The 17,853-nt window shown below is 46.4% G+C and overlaps 1 protein-coding gene across 1 annotated transcript in view; it reads left to right on the plus strand.

Moving 5' to 3' along the window:
• Positions 1-17,853, plus strand: part of Gabbr2 (gamma-aminobutyric acid type B receptor subunit 2) — a 356,062-nt gene that overhangs the window by 138,264 nt on the left and 199,945 nt on the right. The window contains exon 3 of the mRNA XM_075967260.1: positions 14,858-15,028. Coding sequence (XP_075823375.1) covers positions 14,858-15,028 — 171 coding nt within the window. The remainder of the gene's footprint in view (positions 1-14,857; positions 15,029-17,853) is intronic.

Consider the following 17,853-nt stretch of genomic DNA (forward strand, 5'->3'; position numbering starts at 1 on the left):
GTATCTTTGAGTCTTTTCCCTTGATTCCACCACCCTCTCCCCAAAGTGAAAGAAGCAAGCCTCTGTAGCCTGAAGTTTTTCATAGAGACTCCATTTCTGGCCTGTGGAAGGGGCTGGGCACACAGGGCTGAATTAGATCCTAGATGGTAACCTCTTTGGGAGCCTAGGTGTTGCTGGGACCTGGACTGTGAAGTTCCTGATGACCCCTGACCTCTGACTTCTGACCTATAGCCCTTCTAAGACCTCTGGATTAGTGTGTCTCATCCTCTTCAGAACTTTTCCTCCAGGCCCAGTCCCCTCTCAGGCCCCTTTCCTTGCTTCTTGGCTCTATTCCATGTGAGTTTCTGTCCAGTGGAAGGTACAGAGGTATTTTCCCTCCCTCGCCCCTCCTCCACTGGAAGCCCTCAAAGAGCCCATAGGGCATGAGAAATGAGGGCCTGACTGCCCGCCACTGCTCCCACAGCACTCACGGCAAGGCCAAGAGCAGCACTGGGAAAGCAGAGAGGACTCCCTGGAGGAGGCATCTGTGAGTGGGCATCCTCAGATGTATAGGAGCTTGTCTAAAGAGCTGGGAGGGCAAGGTACAGTCCTGGAGACTGGAGACACAGCATCCTCTCCTCGTGCCAGACTGGAGCTCGGGCCCCAACGCCTCTCCTCTCTCGGGTGTGATTTCAACCCAGTGACTGATTAGAGGTGCCGAGGAGACACTAGGAGGCACGATTTCCGCAGTGTGGCAATTAAAAGGTATTGGCTTCCCAGCTGTGATCGCGCAAGCATTCAGTTACCCCTAAAGACGTCGGCGGAGAGCAAAGTGCAGAGGAGCCGAGGGAGCTGAGAGGCTTCTGATGCAATTTGTTAATTTCCTGAGTTTGTCACCTGCACAGCTGTGAGGGGAAATAGAACATTTTACCAGAGGTGTAAGGGAAAATTAGAGACATACATCCTAATTGTACACAATTGGAAGAGCCATATAATCATTATTATTTTTGTAATTAGACAGCCTTTTATCCATCATGAGGGTAGGCTTTAGAAAGGCTGACTAAGAACAATGGCTCTGCCTGGTGGGGAGGGCTGGGGAAGGTCGGCGGTCTTACTCAGTGTAACTCTCCCAGCTTAACGCTCAGAACTTCGAGTCTAGAAGCTGGGATTTACCGAGGTAGTCTGCAGTTGAAGCCCCTGTTGCTGCGATCCTCATCATAGCCCTGCAACAGGAGTGTGCTACCCTGTTCTAAGAGACTCCCAAAGGGGAGGTCTCTTGCCCCAAGACGCAAGTGACAGAGAAGGCAGCACCCAGGCTGGCCTGTCAGAGCTAAAGCCCAGAGCTCTGTCCACACTTCCGCCACACTGCCCAGCCCGGGCTCGCCTCTGTTGCTCTCCACGCCCTCATTTCTCTTCTTTATTAAAACAAACTTAAAAGGATTGGAGAAAGCTGTATTTATTTTGTGATCTATTTACATAAAACAAAGGTGAGATGTTGAAGAAAATGGAGGAACTTTAAAGATTCACAGCGTGTCATGTAGCAGGACAGTCCTTAAAGAGCAAGGATTAAATTACTTTGCTATTTACTGTCTATAAATAAATTAAAGCTATTTCTTAAAGCAGGTGATAAGCAATTGGTTTTATTATTATTATTACTATTATTAGAATATTGCCTGCACCAGTATACAGTTTCTATTTAACAGCTAAGTCTGTGTGTGCGTGTGAATGTGTGTGGCGTGCACTCAAATCTGTGTGCTGGTGCCTATAGAGGCCAGAGATCGATAGCAGATGTCTTCCTCAATTTCTCTTTACTTTATGTTTGGAGACAAGGCCTCTCACTGGCCCTGTAGCTCACCAATTGACTGGGCTGTCTAGGCAGCGAGCGCCAGTCTCTACTACCCAGTGTCCTGGTTACTGCTGTGTGTGACATGCCTGCCTTCTGCATAGCTCCTGGGGATCCGAACTCAGGTCCTCAGGCTTACATGGCAGGCACTTTACCCTCTGGGGAATCTCCCCAGCCCACCAGTAAAAGGTTGTTTTTTTTTTTAAGTATTTATAATGTCCAGGAATGGTAGTGCACACCTTGAATTCCAGAATGCGTGAGACAGAGGCAGGTGGATCTCTGTGAGTTAGAGGCCAGCCTGGTCTACAGAACAAGTTTCAGGACACTCAGGGCTATATAAGAGAGACCTTGTCTAAAAAAACCAAATATGTGTGTTTGTATACACACATATGTACATATACATGTATATATGTACATATTTATTATATATAAGGTACAATATTTTCTGATTATAGTTTCCCCACCCCCAACTTCTCCAATTCCTTTCATACCCAAATCTGCATCCTTTATTTTTCTCTTTCATCAGAATACAAGCAGGCATCTAAGAACAGCAATAAAATAAAATAAGATGGAAAATTTTTTAATGGGACTAGAAAAAACCAAACTAGCAGAAGAAAAAAAAACCTGAAAGGGAAAATAAACTAATTAATTTTTGAAATGCCTACACAACACATTATGAGATAACGAACCTCAAAAAGATGCCACTGAGTTCATTTCGTGTTGGCTATCCACTGCTGGTCTGTCTATAAGATTTGTCCATATACCTTGTGAGACTCCATCAGTGAAAACTAATTTAGCCTTTGCTGTGGTTGTCAATTGAAGATAGCTTCTAGGTTAGGGACGGGACATGTGTCCACATCCCTCCTTAGCACTGGAACTGCATCTGGCACCTACCTGTGCAAGCACTGCGTGTGCAGCCTCGGTCTCTGTGAATTCAAGTGCGCACTGGTCCTGCTGTGTCTGGAAGTTCTTGTTTCCTAGATGTCCTCCGTCCCCTCTCGCTCCAACAGTTTTCCTGCCTCCTCTTTCACAAGGTCCCCTGAGCCCTGAGGGATTTGCTAGAGACATCCTCTTTAGGACTGAGTGTCCCAAGGTTTCTCACTCAGCACGTTGTCTGTCTGTGGGTAGCGTCTACTAATAATGACGCCTCTCTGGTGATGACTGAGTCAGGCACCGTTCTAGGAGCACAGCAGAATATTGCTAGGAATCATTTTATTGCTGCCTTTTATTGAGTAGTATTTAGATTTCCCCCAGGACCCTGGCCTTTCTAGCCTCAGGTTCTTGGTTACTCGAGCAATATCAAAAATGGATTCCTTCTCCTGAAGCGGGCCTTACAGTCAATCAGATATTGGCTGGTTACTTCTATAAGCCTTGTACCCTATTGCACCAGTGTGTCTTACGGGCAGATCATCATTGTCAATCAAAGGGTGTGTGGCTGGATTGGTGGTTTCCCTTGATCCTCTGTCTTGAGAGTACTTTTCAGAACCGTGAACTCTAATCAGTAGGGGTGCCGGCTCTAAGTGGGCACTACCTTGACACCTTCATGTTCAATGAGTTACATAGGTGTTGTCTTCAGGAATAGGGCCTTACCAGCAGTTTGAGGGAGCATCTAATAACCTTGGCAGTAGCATAAGCTGTTTGGAGGTTTCCATGGGGACTCTTTAGCCAATAACTCAAAGAATCTTTTCTTTAAAAAACAAAACAAAAAAATAAACCAAAAACACAGAGCTGGAGAGATAGCGCGGTGGTAGAGTGGTTGGTAGTTAAGTATGAGGCAATCAATTCCCAGCACTGAAAATAAAAGGGATATGATTTTTATTTTCTGTCATTGAATCAGATCATCCGAGGGATTCAAACATGCACAAAGCATTGATGCTGTACCGTATTTTCTAAGGAAATCTCATCCCCTTCTTTAATCTGCCCAGTGAGCCCTCTTTTCCCACACAAAGCATCCTGGTATACTGGAGGAAAAACCCTTATTCTAAGAACACAAGTACAGAGCCCTACCCCTGCCCCTGCCTCTGTCCCTGCCCCTGTTGATGTGTGACTTTGGCCACATCAGTTAACTCTCTGAGCTTCTGTTTTGCCATCTATAAAACCAGAGTATCCAAGTCAATTTCCCCTAGACCATGAAATTTGTGAAAATCATAATTCGACTAAAGAGAATATGGGAAGACCATTCAGTCAGTTAAGAGCTTGCCACGCAAAGGATGAGGGCCTGAGTTCAATCCCCTGCGTCCATATGAGAGTCATGCCAAGCCTGTGCCTGTGACCCCCAGGGCCAGAGTTCAATCCCCTGCATCCATATGAGAGTCACACCAAGCCTGTGCCTGTGACCCCCGGGGCCAGAGTCAGCTGTGGAGGAAGACAGCCTCCCTGGGGTTTGCTGGCCAACCAGTCCAGCCTAAACCGTGAGCTCTAGGTCCAGTGAGAGTCCCTGTCTCAAAAAATGAGGAAAATAATTGGGAAAGATGTTTGATATTAATTAGTCTCCGACCTCCACACGACCAGGCTCATGTAGACACACCCCCATGCATGTGTGTAGACACACACACACATGAACACACAACAATTGTGAAGAAGCAAATATTTGGGGAAGGGTGCTGGGTTCTAGGAAGTGGCACGGCAGTCTGTGAGACTGGACTGGGTGGGGAATTAAGTCCCTCTCCATGATCTGCATGACCATGTGCAAATGACTTAACCTCTGTGCACCTCAGATGGCTGCTCTGCACTTCCAACAAGAAAGCATGTCCAGTCTTTCCAGCATGCCTGCTCCCCTACAGGGGTTCTTCATGCAATGACTCTAAGGAGTCAAAGCATGGAAACATAATGCCCAGCCTTACTGCTCTCTCACTGCGTTCCCCCGGCAAGCTACTGCCCCTCCTCTAGCCTCAGTTTCTCCAAGAGGAAACAAAGACAACAGTGCCTCTTCTGGGTCCCTTTCAAATTGTGGGTGGGGGTGGAGGCATGGCGAGGAATGGCTGTGAGGGTGAGTGGCATATGTTGAGTGGCTGGGCATGTCTTAGCGATGAAAACACAACTCCATTAGCAGGCAGGCAGAATGTGGCTCCCCAGGCGGCTGCAGCCCAGGCCCCTCTGACTCGGATTTAATACCTGTGCATAGCACCCCAAAGGCCTCTGTGGGAACCCAGCTTCAAGCAGAATTCACCAGCATGCCAGACATTCATTCTCCCTCATTAACTTGAGGACACTTTGCAGCCACTCTGCATCACACGAATCCCACGACACTGACGTTGAAGCACATAGTGTCCAAACAGTCCTGCCCCTGGGCTTGGGGGCAACCGTGACCTGGCACAGCCCCTAAGTGGCCCTGAGTTACCAGAGCACATGCCCGGTGTCTTTGTATGTGTCCTGGCACCAGTCACAAACACTGTTTTGTCAGAAGCTTCCTGAGAAAGTTGTGCTGCATTCAGTTGGGCTGAAAGGAACCCACGACGACAAATACCTCCCTCATTTAATTACAGGCACAGTCGGCAAACCCACTGCAAAAGATTAAACCTAGTGAAGAAAAGAGCAACTCCCTCATCCCTCCTCCCCTCCCACCTGGCAGAAGTTGCCTCCCAAGCTCTTAGCAACTGTGGCCACCCCTGCTGACCCCATCCCCTAGAGATGGTTTCATCTCTTCAGAAGAACTCGGTTCAGGAGCCCCAGACCAGGTTTAAAAAAAAATGGAATTGCATTCAGACAAGAACTCATCGGTGGCTTGGAATCTAATAAAGATGGTGAGGTGGGGAGATGTGTTTATCCGCAGAGAAGTGAGGTACACGGCAACTGTCTAACTAAATCAGATCAAAAAACCACCCACTCCCTCAAAACCACAAGCCCCATCCTTCTCTTAAGCTGTCAGGTTGGGGGTGGGGGAGCACAAGTCTGAGCTGCCGGGAACCTTTGAAATCTCTGGTCCAACCCATCATTTCAGAGATGCGAAGGACGGCAGCTTCACGGGCCCAACAATTCACCCTTCCCTCCTCTCGGGGACCAGGAACTCGGGTCTTTGTGTGTCCTTGATGTTTCTTTATTATCCACTCGTGTCTCCATTTGGGGCCTCACTGCTGAAGCCATGAGCCGGACCACATGCAGACCCTAAACTCTCGCGAGACTCCCACTGCCACACAGCTCCTGTCACAGAGAACGCTCCCCACACCTCCTTTCTGCGCCACTCTGTTGGTTACCCGAACAATCCACACCCACCATGGAAACGCCTGCGTTTGAGAGATAAACTCCCCTCTGAGTAGCCCTAGAACATCCTGTCTCCTCCAAGTTCCACCAGATCTAGATGGAGCAATCCCTAGGTCATGGCCAGCCTCTGCTCGAGACTCAAGGCTCTGTTCTGGGCTGCAGAAGGAGACACAGAAAAGGCATCTGAAGACCAGTTCCACATCTCACTCCCTGACCTTGTGCCATTTATGTCACATGGGTTACAGCATCACCGTTTGGAAAATACCTGCTACCTCAGGTGATGCATCTTAGCTTACTAACTCCAAGTCTGCCATGCGTCTATGAAGACGCCTAGACGGTTCCCATCACAACTAGCCACCCGAGTGGGTGCATCTCCATCCACCCGCTAGGCAATCCATTCACTGCCCAACGAGTTTTGCTCTTGAGCACGTTAGAGAGTGGATTTGCCTGTGGGCATATGGAGTGGGAAGATCAAAGCCAGAGATTGTCCAGCCTCCCCGCAGTGCTGACATACTCACCCCAAGCTCCACCTCACTCCTCCCAACCACCCAGGGGGACAGTGGGCTCTGTACTGCACAGCGCTGCAGCACTTCTGCTCCACGATGGTCTAGACTCCCGGGGACTGAAAGCCAGCAGGATGACTCAGTAGGTAAAGGTGCTTGCCACCAGCCTGATGACCTGAGTTCAACCCCAAAAAAGATTTGTCTTTTGACTTCTGTACTCATACCATGGTACCTCCCCACATACATAATAAGAAAAGAAAGAAAGAAAGAAAGAAAGAAAGAAAGAAAGAAAGAAAGAAAGGAAGGAAAGAAAGAAAGGAAAAAGTTATAAGAAACCCTTCCTTTATTAAGTTGCTTTAGTCAAATGTTTGTTTGGTTGTTTTTGTTTTTGTTTTTTGACCAAGTAACCAATGAGTCAAGTAACTAACACAGGCCCCACACTTCTGCATACAACTTTCATAATCATGGTCAGGTTTTTTTTCTTTATTTATTATGTTAAAATACACATTGCATAAACTCGCCATATTAGTAGTTCAAAGAGAATGCAGTGCCATTGAGTACATTCAATGCTATTGCGTCAACAGTACTGTCTAATGCTAGAGCATTCTAATCTTTTCCAAAGCATCCCTCCACCCTGAGCAGGGGCTCCCCAGTCTGTCTTCGCCCCACCCCCTCACTGCTGATGACCTCTGATCTGCTTCTTGGCAGATTCTGAGCCTCTAACTCCGTTTCCCAGCCTATGAGAGTAGAGAGACAGATATACATACACAAATATACGCATATACAAATACATACATATACACACAGTGACGTACATATACACACATATATAAATACATACAGGCTGACATATAAATACATACAAAAATACATGCATATGTTCACAGAAACAGATACATACATCTGCACATACAAATACATACACATACACGAACACACCAGACTTCGGACTTGTCATTTTGGACATTAGAAAGCATCACTAAACCTTTGCTTAGAAGTAACATCTGTCCGAGAGATCATGAGATGTTTCCTCTATTCCCTATGATCTGAGTTAGAGACCCCTTGCTTACATGGTCAGGGAATTGGAAAATGGTTTCTCCACCTCCATGTACCCATCACCAGGGCAACCAGAAGGCCTCTTCCCTTCACTCTTACATGTCCTTCTATATTCAGAAGGATAACAAATTCCTAGAAAAGTGCTGGAGAGAGGGAGCCAGAGTTCAATGCATTCTGGAAAATGAGTTTTTATGGTCAGAAAAGAAGCGGCACTGCAGCAGTGCATGATGGGAACATAACATCCTATGTTGATCCAGAGCGATAGAAAATCAGTTATGGAGGGCAGACAATGATGTCACCCTGCTACTATAGACCAGTGTAAGGTGAGCACCTATTAGACACCAAAAATTGCTTACATGCTTACCCTTCAGGTTCATATTCCCAGGTAAAATGTAAATAGGCAGCAATGGCCAGGGACTGCAGTGTTTGTGTCTGCCAACAAGCCAAATGTGGAACGCCTGGCTTTGCTTTAGGGTGGACACCAAAAACACCTCTGGAAAAGCATCAGAGAGAGCCAGAGGAAGCAGAGAAGAGTCCACTTCTGAAAACAACCTACTACAGGGTAAAGAAGAAAACTTTAGAACGCCTCTTGCCATTCTCAACCATACTCAAAATACACAGAGAATTCTCATACCCACCCAGCAAAGTCTTCCAGAAATAGAAAGCTTGAGATGAGAGTGGAGAGCGAGGGGATATGACCATAAAACACTGATAGGAAACTAGAAATATCAATAACAATAAAAATGTGTTGGTCAATAAAGCTCCAAGCCGAGGTCCCGGGTGGCAGCAGAGGCTGTATAGCTGTCAGTCACAGCACAGCCAGGGAGCTGCAGAGTGCAGCAGTAGCTCTGAAATACTAAGACAAAGAAGGAAGTCAGATAACGCCAGATGCTGGCTGGGTTGTGTCAGGAGCCCCTGTGCCCCGCTGTGAGGACTGTGGATGATACAGCCACATTACCAGAAAACAGCAGAAGTTAATACGCCCAGACCCTGAAATAAGACCATAGGATAAGCCAGTTGGCACTGGGAGGCTAGGGCCAGAGGATCAGAAGTTAAAGGCTGGCTTCTCCATGTCTCACAGACAAACAAAATACAGACAGGATAAAACGAGATGTTCTTCCACCACTCAGAGGACAAGGACCAAGAACTGAAATCACAAGAGAAAATAGAGCAGATAAGGATTTAGAAAATAAGAATATGATGCAGGGGACCAGGTATTCCAGAGGAGAGACAAGGATGTAGATGGATATTAAATAAGAGGCAGACATAATTTGACACATACACTATAATATATACATAATAAAATGCACAAAAATCTCAGCATATAAATAATAAATATATTATATACCGTGCAAAGTATTTAAAATACAGTGTATTTCTCTTCTATTTACATGTTCTGAGTTGGAAGATTAAAATGCACAAATCAAAGGGTTTCTTATATCCCAGACCAAGCTGAGAAGGCCAAACCCAGTTCTATACTGGCAAGTTTTTTTTTTTTATTCCAAGAACAAAGAAAAACAATCCTTCAGGCACACAGGCAAAGAAAACTTGGTACCTACAAGTAAAGACAGATCAAGTTTGCCCCGATTTCTTCTCTGCATCATGCTGGACTTCCAAAGAGAAGGCATAGCCCAAGAATTTTATACCCAGCTGTTTAGCCCTGTGTCAAGGTGACAGAGGGTCAGGTCAGCTCAGGATATCAAGGTCAGGATATCAAAAGGTGTTCCTTCAGGCTCACACTGGAGTAAGGTGAATTCATACAACCAGAGCAGCAATAAAAATATAGCTATACTCTAAAGGGAACATGGGAAACATAAAAAGATCAAGAGAGCCGATGAGACAAGACATGGAAGATCAAGTACTTATTACAGTCATAAGTATTTATATCTAAACATCTAGCCACTTGGTACTGCCCAGAAGCATCTATCTATCTGTATGTATGTATGTATGTATGTGATATACATAGATGAATATAATAATCTTGATAGAGCATAAATAGAAGGAGGCTCAAAGCTATGATAGGCAAATATGAGCAATAAGTTAATAGGGGCAATGCTATAACTATCAAGCAAGATACAGCTTAAGAAGCAGTAAATGACAGAGGCTTCTTTTGCCTTCATAAATATTTCAGCTCTTGGTGCAGCCCATGAATATCTATTAAGTACCTGCTGTTCACACTAGGCAAGGATATGCATGGCTGAAAAATAAAGATACATTTGTGATGAACACTTACGCTCAAAACAACATAGAATCAAAGGCAACAAAAACCAGACCTGTTGAGATGCAAGGAGGTGGTGGGAGACAATGGAGGGGAACCGACCAAGCCTCTCAGCTTTGATAGATCAAGTAAACAAACACGGGAACCATACAATAGTAACATAATTAGGCTGGTTGTATCTATTATTCATTAGTAGTCTAATAAAGAATTCTGTAGCTTACATCCAGAGATTGAATCATTTTTTCCAGCCTCTGTGGAACTTTTACCAAAGTTGATTCTATAAAAGGCCACCGAACCTGATTTCAACACATTCCCAAAGCAGGTACTGTATGGGCCAAAGTCTCAAAACAATCGCAGGGAAACTAGATGAAGCAAATCTGTGAATTAAAATTTAAAATCCTCTCTTCAGTAAGTCTGCGGTTTGGGATTATCTGGAAACTTCCATCACAGTCTGTTCAGAAACTAATTTGATTGAGAGACATAAGGCAGGAGGACCAGAAATATAGGCCTTCAAGTTAGGGCGCTAATGCTAGAAGTCCCGGCATTGCCAGACGGTGGGGAAAGTGTGGGGACCACCCAGGAGCCAATGGGCAGTGTCAAGCCAAGAATGAACACTGGTGCTGAGCGTTCTTTAGATCTGAGTTTGAATCCTGCTTCCATCTTTCCTTAGCTTTGATGGGTCTCAGTTTCCACCTTAGATTAGCTGTCTGCTTATTCAGGACCATGGCACTGAGCCTACCAGGGGTTCTCAGCTCTCTCTGGGCTCTCTTCCACGAACTTTTTTTTTAAGGTTCATTTTATTTTATGAGTATCGGTGTATCGCCAGCACATATGTATGTGTACCATGTGTGTGCAGCATACATGGAGGTCAGAAGAGGGTGTCAGGTCTCGGGAACTGGAGTTACAGATAGTTGTGAACTACCATGTAGGTGCTGGGAATCCAATCTTAGGGTAAAAGCAACAAATGCTCTTAACCTTTGAGCTGTCTCTTCAGCAGCGCCCATCCTCTAAAAAGAAAAAGAAAAAAAGCCCAGCATGTTTTTAAATATGACTACGACTTGGCCTTTCTGTCCAGAGCGTCTGATTTACTTGGTTTGAACCAAGTTGCTCAGTGCATGGGTAAGATAAAAAACCACATACATGATTTCTAGTTTCTGAATTTCTGCAGTACTATGAGACCCCTATAGCCTTCCCGTGGAAGAAAGTTTTAGGACACTAAAGCCCATGAAACAGTAATGCAATCCAATCAAAGTGTGTATTATCTCAAATGGTGCAGAAAATGCCAGCTCCAGTTAATATTTTGCACCCAACATGATTTAGACCTGGGGCATACATTCTATTCCAAGACCATTGTAAACACAATGGACCATTTATTCACTGAACAGTAACCACTGTAATTACCTACAGGGCAAACATATGAGGTTATTCGAGCAACAATTAATTGTGGACCTGGAACTAATGGGACAGTAATGGTAAAGCATCAACCAGAGCCCAAATCAGAGATCATATCAGAAGACTAACATTTCCCAACGTGGATCAGATAAGTGTCTGTGGGATGTGGTGGGCATGTGTAATGTCCCAGGTCCTGAGGTAGTCACCCCCAGATTTTTTTCTGATAGCTTCTTAACTGGTGAGAGAAGGAGACTTACCACGGGCTTCTAATCTCAAGAGGAAAGTTGTGAATACTACATTGAATGAGACTGGACACAGCTGCTGTTTCTTGTGTTCCCTGTGGGACCCGTGTGTCAATGTGTCGCCTGCAAGCAGATGTACAGATCGTGTTTGGTTTGTAGGGCGTTCTTTGTGATTCTGATAAAAGTCATGGGATCGTTTTTTTGTTGTCGTTTGTTTTTGGTTTTTGGGGTTTTTTGTTTGTTTGTTTGTTTTTGGAAAAAAACTGTGTGTATCTGTATGTACTAAAATGCGCATGCAAGTCTTTCCTGCAGTGTGTGGAAGGGTTCATGGACAGTGGTTCTTTCTGTTCTCACTGCATAGCCCAGCCTCTGTGTGTGCCTCCCAATATGGGGTCTCACTTCTTCTCATGCCAGGCTTTCCAGTGTGAAAAGTCCAGGGAAAAAAGAAGCTTCTGTGTGTCTATCTGGAGTTCCACTCCATGAAGAATCTTCCCTCTTGTCCTGAGTTTCTCTATAATTTTTTAAATAGCCATATGTTCTTTATCCTTCTCAACCTCGGGACATCTTTGGCGCCTTAGGCTTCTATTGCTGTGAAGAGACACCATAACCATGACAACTCTTATAAAGGAAAGCACTTAATTGGGGCTGACTTACAGTTCAGAGGTTTAATCTTTGTCTCCATGGCAGGAAGCATAGTGGCACATAGGGAGACATGGTGTGGAAAGGTAGCTGAGAGTTCTACATCTGGATCCTCAGGCAGCAGGAAGAGACAGACAGTGGGCCTGGCTTGAGGTTCTGAACGCTCAAAGCCGACCCCCAGTGCTTGCCTTCTCCAACAAGACCACCTCTCCTAGTAGTGCCACTCCCTGGTGACCACGCATTCAAATCTATGAGCCTATAGGAGCCATTCCTCTTCCACCACTTCAGAGAACTTACAAGTTGGTTTTCTAGGTGTTGTCTAGCCCCATATGGAGACCATTATGTTCTTGCCTGGTCAGCTCCAATGGGTAGGGTGTGTGGGGACTGCAGCATGGATGTAGGACATCCAGGGACCCTAGGGAGTAGCCATATGCTCTCTGATCCAGGCCAAGGAGAAGGACAGATCTTCACCATCTTCCCTGGAGCCCTGGAGAGGATTGGTAAAAGCAGCGGTAAAGACTTTCCATCCACAGCTCAAGGGTCCTGGATGTTGTCCTTTGGGTGCTGAACCGCGGCTCACGTATATCAGAATTAGCACTACTTCTGGGGCACACGAAGGCTCAGAGGACGCTCTCAGCAGCAAGCAAGCTAGCCCCAGCCTTCCGCTCTGTATCAAAGATTAAATGAAACAAAAGGAGGAAGGAAGATGGAACAGAGCAGCCATGGAGGAATTCTTTCAGAACCCCAGAGTAGGAGAGACCTTTCTAAATATCACGCAAAATCTAACAAAGCAAATGAGAATAAAGAGAATTTCAACCATGGATCAAAATTTTTTTCTTTAAAGATTTTTAGTGCATGTGAGTGGGAGAGCATTCATAAGTGTGTGTGTGAGAGAGAGAGTGTGCACGTGTGTGCACAAGCACATGCAGGCACATGTATGTGGAAGCCTGATTCTCTTCTTCTACCATGTGATCCTAGGGAACCCAACTTGGTCAAGCTCGGTGACAAGCGCCTTTACTCACTGAGCCATCTCCCTGGTCCACAAAACCATTTCTGTGAGGAAGAGACTGTGAGTGACAGCAAAAGATAAAGGACAAACATTAATAAATGGAAAAATGGAGCCCTCGATCGCTTCTTTAATATGAAAGATCACTTCTTTTTCAGACAGACAGGAAGAGTAAGAGTCAAATTGGAAAAGGGACAAAGGATAAGAGTCCTTTCCGTCCAGAGAGGAACTACAGATTGCTCTCAGACCTTGGAGGAGACTCAACCTCGGTCCCCGGGAGCGAAATGCAAATGAGAAGGGCATCCAGATGCCATTCTCCTACTTCTCACTGCAAGGATCAAAAGGGTTGATGCCACCTTCCATGAATGAGGCTGGGGAAGGAGAGCAGAGATCAGAGAGAGCGTTAGGAAGCGGTGACATTTAAGCTGGACAGATAATTAAAATCCAATTTAACAACTTACTGGCACTTAAAAGAAAGTGAGAAAATGATAAAGGGAAGGGTGGACAGATCTGACTGCCGGGCGTGAATTAAAACACCATGTGTAAGGACAAACAACACGAGGTTTGCGGCAGCCGCGGTAGGCCAAGTCTGAAGGCTATACATTTTTAACATCTTCTCTAAATTCAATTAAAAAGCACCAGAGCCCCACTCAGAGAGGAAGGTATGCAAAAGTACTTCCTAAAATAGGACCCACCTCCTGGGAACCACCCATAAGAGCTCAACAGGGTATGTAACCGTGACTGTAAGCGGATCCCATTTCTGTGATAGCTCATTATAAAACCGTGTGGAAAAATGGTCTGCATTCCCTGTTGACAAGAATGTAGTGACTCTGGACCTCTAATTATCTCTGACAAGCCCATATGCAAAGCAGACGGGATATTTCCAGATTATTTAAATGCGAAGATGTTGAAGGTTTGCAGCCTTATTTGTTTATTTCATATTTTATTTTTGAAACAGAACCTCATGCAGCCCAGGCTGGCCTCAGACTCTTTATGTGGCAGAGGATAATCTCAAATTTCTGACCCTCCACCTCCTGAGCGCTGGGATTGCAGGCACACTGCCTAATACATCACCGGGGAGAGAGCCCACAGCTTCGTGCATGCTAACTAGTCAAGCACGCTACCAACTGCGGCCCAGGGCCAGGTCTTTACCTGAAAACATTGGCATCACAGACTGTCTCATGGAAATACCCTGAAATACACATGAAACGCTATGCACTATGACACCCCGTGACAATGACGACAGACGTGGCAAACTAAACAGCATTAATGTCCCTAAATCAAAGACGACTCAGAGAACTGGTGTGTTCACATGCCAGACAATGGTGGTGAAAATAAAACGCTGCGAGACTATCGGGCTGGATGTCCCCTTGCTTAAATAAAAATTGTTCATTTGTTCATAGAATAACATAGCCTAACAAGAGACACGCAAACCAAAAGTACCGTTCACAGAGGAAGTTCTGGAACGAAACAGGTCACAGCATTAATGGTTCCATTTCTTTGGGGAGGTGTAGCTTGCTGGTCCATCCAACCCCTTTCTCCTTACCTTAAATTCTTTTTATCTTCTAGTCAAGACTGCTCTTCCAGAGGACCAGAGTTTGGTTTCCAGCTCACATGTACCTTAACTCCAGCTCCGGAGCATCTGATGCCCTCTTCTGGTATCCCCAGGCACCTGTACCTACACAAAGACTCACGCCAATCTTGTCCCAAGTGAGAAATGGCTGCCAGGAAGGACTAGGTGCAAGGCCCCAATAAAAGTGTCCCTTTTCGTTTTTGCAGCTTTCCTTCGCCGCCACCACGCCTGTTCTTGCGGACAAGAAGAAGTACCCATATTTCTTCCGGACGGTGCCCTCTGACAACGCGGTGAACCCAGCCATCCTGAAGCTGCTGAAGCACTTCCGATGGCGGCGCGTGGGCACACTCACGCAGGACGTGCAGCGCTTCTCCGAGGTACTCCCGACCCACATTTTAAACGGATTTCACTATGACATTTCCATACATAAGTGTCATTGTTTCTAGCTCCAGTGACCTACCTGGCCCTCCGTCGTCTCCCAAACTGTCCCCTTATTTTCTCACACCATTATCCTCCCTTGTTCCCTCTCCCGGTTTCCATCACTTTCTCTGTCCCCTTTATTCCCAGCTCCCATTCTGACTTTCGCACCCACGTTCCTTTTATTTAGTATTCATCCATCTAGAACTCTTTTCAACATATACCTTTAAGCCCAAATGACTTCAGACCATATATGAATAATGTTGTTTTCATTTGCTCTGTAATGGGTCCCGGAGACCTTGATTGGACTCCTGTTTAGTAGGGTGGTGTGTACACTCAGATGGGTGCATTGTAGCTCGTGGAATCAGACGGCTGGGAGTGTTCCTCACAGCCACCTCAGGCCTACGTGCACATGTTGGCAATGTCTTTCTAAATAGAGTTATGGACTATTAAAACTGAGAGGAACTGACTTCCAGGACGTCTGGTCCACTTTCAGGATGTTTGAAGATTGCCATCTGGGCACCTCCTTATCTGTAGTGGGCCATGGCCCTCCGTGCAGTGTGGCGGCCTGTCCTTTTCTCTTTCTATCATCTCCTCTTCCTCCTTCTAGTCTCCTTCCGATCACGTCATCAGGGAGGCTTAGAAGCTCCAGAGAAGTATCCTGTGGGCCATGAGTCCCGGAGGGTTACACTGGTGAGTCCAGTGTGCAGGTTAACCTCAACACAAGATGTACCCTGCGCTCTTGCAGAGCTTGAAAAGGGGCGGGGCTAGGGGTCACAAGCTCGGCTGAACACAACCCTTTCCGAAGCTCTATCCCTATCCAGCAGTCACACGAAGTTCGCCTGTGAGAGCCTGGAAAGGCCCCCTCACCGCTCTGAGATGTGTTTCCAGCCCCACCCCCAGCAAATAAGGGCAACAACCCCCACCAGGATGCCTCCCTGTGTGTGAACTGGCACTGAGATCTGTAAAATCCCGGCACTGAAAGGAGCTGGAAGTGCTTGGGAATGGAACCGTTAGGCGGTGATCCAAGCCAGGCGTGCGTTCCCAGGCAAGCAAGCCCCTCGGTGGGGACCAAAGGGATGTTGACCTCCAGTGGGAACCACTCCCTGCCAATCCCTGAAGAGGCCATTGCTGGCAGAGTCCTTTGTGGCACAGGGACAGGGCTCTCAGTGAGTGAGAAGCCCCGCTGCGATTCAGGGATGCCTGCTCAAATCGCGTCTTTGGCTGTGAGAGTCTAAAAAGTCCTTAGAGACGCCTCCCCTAATCTCTTTATTATGCAGAAGGGGAAACTGAGGCCCACAGCAGGGAAGGCCAGTGTTCAAAGTTTCTAATTAACTCCAAAGCCACAAAAAATTGTTCAAAGACAAACCGGGAGTGGATAAAGGAATGTGCTCAGGTTGTCTAGCATATGCAGCATGCGTGAAGCCCTCAATTCCACTTCCTGAACCACATAAACTAGGCAATACACATCAGTAATCTCAGCAGCAGGAAGGCAGAGGGAAAGCCACCTGCAATTTATAGAGCAAAATCAAGGTCTGCCTGGGATACATGAGACTCTCTTTTCAAAAAAAGAAAGAAAGAAAGAAAGAAAGAAAGAAGAAAGGAAGGAGTTAAAGAAAAAAGAGAAAAAGGACTGAATTTCTAAGTCTTGAGCCCCTAGTTCAGACACCGTTTCTTCTGCAGCCCTAACTTCTGAAGTCAGTGGGAACAGCCAGTAGAGAGCCTCCAAGGTCTGAAACTCTCGGGCCTTGCTCAAGAGTGCTAAAGATCAGCCTGGCTGTCCCACTGAGTGTCGTGACTATCCCTAAGCTCTCTCCAGACCGTGCTGCCTTCCAATGCCGCCATCTCAGCGTCCACTCTCTCGCCTCCCTCCTAAGAAGCCTGCCTTGTATGGGGAGGTGGTGATGGTTCCCATATTTCAGATGAGGGAACTGAGACCGGCAGGGGGCAGATGGCCTTGCCTGGTGTTCCAGCTGCTGGTCATTGTTTTTACTGTGATCCTGTCCTCCTTAGTGACACTGTCCTCCCTGGGATCAGGTGCTGGCTGTCAGGGTCTTGGCATCTCAGTGGGAAGACCCCTTTCCGGAGCACAGGCTGTGACTTGGTGACATTGCTGGCAAGGACCCTTCTTGATTAAAACTCTCAGGTCAGCTGACTCCTCTCTGCCTGAGAACCTTGGCATCCTCACCAGGTATGTGGGCTGCACCTCTGGAGTGCAGCTGCTGGACCCTGGCCAGAGGCTAACAGCTTCTCAGGAGTACAGAGGAAACTGGATTCTTTTTATGGAACCAGCCAGTTGACAGCATCAAGTACTTTTGTTCTGGACAGTGCACTGGAAGGGACCTAAAGGAAAAACCAGCCTGAGGTTGGAGGGGTGAATCCCATAATTCATCACTGTGGCCCTGGTACTATGGACTGGGTAGAGTCTGAGGGCCATCCCTGCCATGGCACAAACAGCTACTGCAAGCCCATACTTCCTATTATATGGCAATACAAGCATCTTACCCCAGACAGGAAACCAATAACAGAGTGAGGATACTGCCAGAGCCCAGGTGATGAACCAATGAGTGTACCTGGTTTACTTAAAAGGTTATAGATAAGGGGTGACCTACCAGAGCAGAAACACTCGAAGGCAGCTACAATCACCAAAGTCCACTACACCATGGTGACAGCTCATGAGGGCTGGAAACTTGGAGCACACCTTGGCTTAACAGGTCAGAGTGTCTTCTCCAGGTAGCTCCGTTGACCAGAGCCTCTTCTAGGCAGGTCTGCTGGTCATCACTCA

The sequence above is a fragment of the Microtus pennsylvanicus genome, chromosome 3 (assembly GCF_037038515.1).
Source record: "Microtus pennsylvanicus isolate mMicPen1 chromosome 3, mMicPen1.hap1, whole genome shotgun sequence".
In the NCBI taxonomy this organism is placed as follows: Eukaryota; Metazoa; Chordata; class Mammalia; order Rodentia; family Cricetidae; genus Microtus; species Microtus pennsylvanicus.